Source organism: Orycteropus afer, unplaced genomic scaffold, assembly GCF_000298275.1.
Source record: "Orycteropus afer afer isolate SDZICR_OR568_19922 unplaced genomic scaffold, OryAfe1.0 scaffold00174, whole genome shotgun sequence".
NCBI classification, from domain to species: Eukaryota; Metazoa; Chordata; class Mammalia; order Tubulidentata; family Orycteropodidae; genus Orycteropus; species Orycteropus afer.
The window spans coordinates 4,267,661-4,271,591 of record NW_006921761.1 but is presented as its reverse complement, the minus strand read 5'-3'; the positions used below and the strand labels follow the sequence as shown (position 1 = coordinate 4,271,591).

Below are 3,931 nucleotides of genomic sequence, written 5' to 3'. Positions count from 1 at the left end.
CCGGGGGCGGAGGGGTCGCCCTGGGCGCCGCGGGGCGGAGGCGTCCCCGAGCCGCCCCGCCGGTGACATCACCGACCCCCTCCCCGGGCCGCCTTTTGTCCCGGCCGCGCCGCGCCCCGCCCTCTGCGAGGGAGGAGGCTCCCGCCAGTGACTTCATTGAGCGGGTTGGGGGTTTGGGGTCGGAACTTCCCCGGAGCGGCTCAGTGCCTCTCGGGCCCTCGCACACAGTCACACCGGCCACAGGGACACACGCTTCCTCTCACGAGCACGTGCGGGCACTGCCAGCCTCCCTGGCACAGAGTCCCGCCCAGCCAACCAGCCAGCGCTGCACCTGAGCGCAGGTGGCCCCTGGCCGCGAGCCCTGCCCTCCACGCCTGGGGCTCCGGCCCGACTGCTGCCGGACCGGGCAGGCCTTGCTGGGCCAGGGCCTCCGAGCGCCGCGGCTCTCCGGGCAGGCTCCCGCGGGGCGCCGGCGGTGAGGGGCTCGGCGGGGCATGTTTAAGCGCTCCGCGCTCTCCTGCCCACCCCCAGCAGCACCCCCACTGCAGGAGGCCCGAGGCGCCTTCCGGAGCTTCGCGCACCGCTGGGGAGAAGACTTCTTAGCCAGCTTGATGTTTAAAATTCAGCTGGAACCCTTAAAACTTCGAGCGTGGACGCTGAATGGGTTTGTGAAGTTTCGGTAAGTCCCTTGGGAGAAGGCGCCGTCACACCGAGTCAACTTCTCCATCAGCCTCGGGTGCACCTGCGCCTGCTGCACCTCATCCTCGTGTCATCTCTGTGACATGCAAGAACCCCCTCCACCTCATCCTTCATCTCTGTGTGTCAAAACCCATCTCGCAGACATCTGCTCCCATATGGCAACGGTGCCTCGTGGGAACCCGTTCCATTTCAGCCCTGCCCGTGTCGTTACCAGCCACCTCTCCCCACTGTTCGTGTGCATTTTTCTCCTCAGAGACAGTGCCACGCTGTGGTTCCTTTGTCATTCCAACACATGGCTTGTGGGGAACGGAGGGGGGAGGGAGGCAAGGAGGGAGTCCCTGAGAGCATGCCCTGTGTGCGTGCGTGCGTGCGTGCGCGTGCACGCGCTGGCAGAAGGTGAGGGTCTGGGGCAGCGGGCAGGTGGATGCCAGGGAGGAAGCTGACCAGGTGAAGAGGTGATGCCAGGACAGCAGGACAGTGGGCAGGAGGGGGAGCCTGTGCCCGGAAGCTGCTACAGGTCCCAGGGGCAGCGGCTTGGTGTACCAGGGTTCCTTCCAGTCCCAGGGCAAAGCAAGCGTGGGCTGAGGCAGGACTGCGCCCACCCACCTCCTCCCTCTCAGCTGGCCTTTACTCTGCTTGGAAAATGGTTGCCCTCCTCCACATGCACTTTCTTCTCTGCCCCCCACCTTAGCCTCCCCCACCAGGCATGACATACTGGTGGGGGAGATGGGAGACTCCCCGGCTTTGTAGAGCCTTCCCTTCGTCAGCGAGTGACTCCCAGAACAGTGAGTCAACTCAGCCGTGGGGGCAGGAGCCCTGAGGCCTCCCTCTTACCCAGTTACAGCCCTGACGCCTACAGGGCGCCCCGACCACCTCACCGCTGGGAAGCAGAGGCAAAAAGACCGGCCTAACCTGTGGCTGCCAGCCCAGGACGTTGCTAGAAAGCCTCTGTTCTCCCCGCTTTGGCAGGACTGGCCAGAAACTCAGACAGGCTGGAGAGTGGCTTCTGGCCATTCCCCCAAATAGTACCAGCAGAGGGAAGCCCCCTTCCTTCAGATCCACTCCCACCACACGGGGGGAGGGAAGTGAGGTGGGAAGAACTGGAGCCCCCCCCCCCTTTTCTCCTTCCCATGTTGATGCCCTTGAGCCTGGCCTGGAAGGGCCCAGAGGATCCGGAACCCCTGGAGGCAGATGAGAGGAAGGGACTGACGAGGAAGGTGTTAAGCAGATGTGCTTAACACCCACTTGTTCCCTAATAACTAGAGTTTAAAAAGGCCCTCCCCTTAGGATGCTTTTGTTCACCAGCACTGGTCCTTGGGCATTGGGAGATGAGTGAACTGTCACCCTAGTCAGGGAAGGACAGTGTCACCCCACTAATGGGGGAATTAGAAGCAGCATTTTCCAAAGGCTGTGAGTCACCTTCTGAGTCACATGTGAGGGGTGGGGTAGGGGAGCAGAAAGGCCTGGGGTCTCCAGTGCAGAGGGGACTCCGGCCACCCACACCCTGGCTCAGCCTGGCTGGCCAGGCCAGCTGGCTGAGTCCCCAGGTCTGTCCCCAGTCCTGAAGCACTGCCTCAGCTGCCCTCAGCCCGGGCACCATGCCGGTGGCGTGGCGTAGGAGGACGCGATGCTCGAGTGACCTCACCCAGCACTGATCTTCAGCAGCCACTGTGTGCATCTGTCAGTCCGCGGTCGCTGCCTCACTCGGCAGGGCGTCAGGGTCCTCAGGCTGGCCCAAGACCCCAGAAGGAGGCCACACCTCCAGCTTCCTGCTGGGAAAAGCCAGGAGCCGAGAAAGAACCACAGAACCCCGGGATGTCAGAGCTGGAAGAGCCCTTCTAGTCCGGGCTTCTCATTTTACAGATGGGAAAAGAGAGGGTCGGAGAACAGGCGTGACCTGCTGAAGGTCACCCAGTGAGTCCCTTAGGGACTGCAGGGTCAGCAGGAGCAGGGCTAAGGCAGAAGAGGGCAGGGGAATCAGGGGCTGGCCCTGGGTTTCTTTCAGGAACAAGGAGACCAGTGCCGGGCCTGTGGCTGTGATGGGAAAGGATTATTACAAGATTCTTGGGATCCCTTCGGGGGCCAACGAGGATGAGATCAAGAGAGCCTATCGGAAGATGGCCTTAAAGTACCACCCGGACAAGAACAAAGAGCCCAATGCCGAGGAGAAGTTCAAAGAGATTGCTGAGGCCTATGATGTGCTGAGTGACCCAAAGAAACGGGGCCTGTATGACCAGTATGGGGAGGAAGGTAAGAGGCCAGTGCTCTGTTCCGATGCTGGACCCCTGTCCGTGTCTAGGGGCCTGGAGGTGGAGGAGATGCTCCACACTAACTCCAGGAGAGAGGCGCCCCGCTACGGCTGGGTCTCCCGTTTCCCCCGCCTCTCTCTGCCGCTCTCCCTCTGGAAGTTCAGGCCTTGGAGAAGTCTGCAGCTCCGGGGGCCCCCCCTTCTTTCCCTCTCAGCCTTATTAGTCCTGCCCCAAGTCCCTGCTGCTTCATTGGCTGACGAGGCAGGCTAGGGAGAGGGAACCCTGGGCTCCCCAGGACAAAGTGGCCATATCCATCAACATAAACCCCTGGCCCTTCAGCAGCCTGGGAATTAACCCCTGGAGCTCCAAGCTAGACAGAGTGGCCTCCCTCCTTGCCCCCTGTGGGCCAGCAAAACGGAGGTGGGGCTCTGCCTGCCAGAGGAAGTGGCAAGGATCCAAGTGTGGAAGGGAACGCTGCTGGCATGGGGCTCCCTCCCCAGGGTAGTGGTGGCCACGCACAGGGCAGCAGGAAAGGTCCAAATAAAGCCTGTGAGAGGGTGGCCCCTCCCAGCACATCCCACGGGTATGATGTAGCTGCTAATTCTGGGCCTGCCCCTCAGGGCTGCCTGCCACCCGCCAGCCACAGGCACCTGCCAGGCTATATTAAGATGCTATCACAGCTGAAGGCTTGCCTTCCTGATGACATCCACCTTGCTAACAGTCTCCTCATCCCCTCCTCAGAGTGACACACTCAGTTCCTAACACAGAGGAGGTGCTCCAGGCAATGTCCTCTCCCCCACCTCGGTGCCGCCCAGCCCTCCCAACCCCCCCTTCTCCGCACCGCTGCTTCCCTCCTTTCTTCCCTCCTTACTGCTTAGAGTCCCTGGACCAGGTTCCCTAGGTGTCGGCCAGAACCTCGGGCATCCTTCCAGCTGAGGACGGCTGCTCTCTGGGAAGGAGGGGTGGCGCAGGACGGGTCGGGG

The 3,931-nt window shown here is 62.2% G+C and overlaps 1 protein-coding gene across 1 annotated transcript in view; it reads left to right on the top strand.

Annotated features, from left to right (window-relative positions):
- Window positions 1–494: 494 nt before the first annotated feature.
- The window catches only part of DNAJB5 (DnaJ heat shock protein family (Hsp40) member B5), a 6,267-nt gene continuing 2,830 nt past the window's right edge, over window positions 495–3,931 (top strand). Inside the window, exons 1-2 of the mRNA XM_007946927.2 lie at window positions 495–679; window positions 2,705–2,949. Coding sequence (XP_007945118.1) covers window positions 495–679; window positions 2,705–2,949 — 430 coding nt within the window. The remainder of the gene's footprint in view (window positions 680–2,704; window positions 2,950–3,931) is intronic.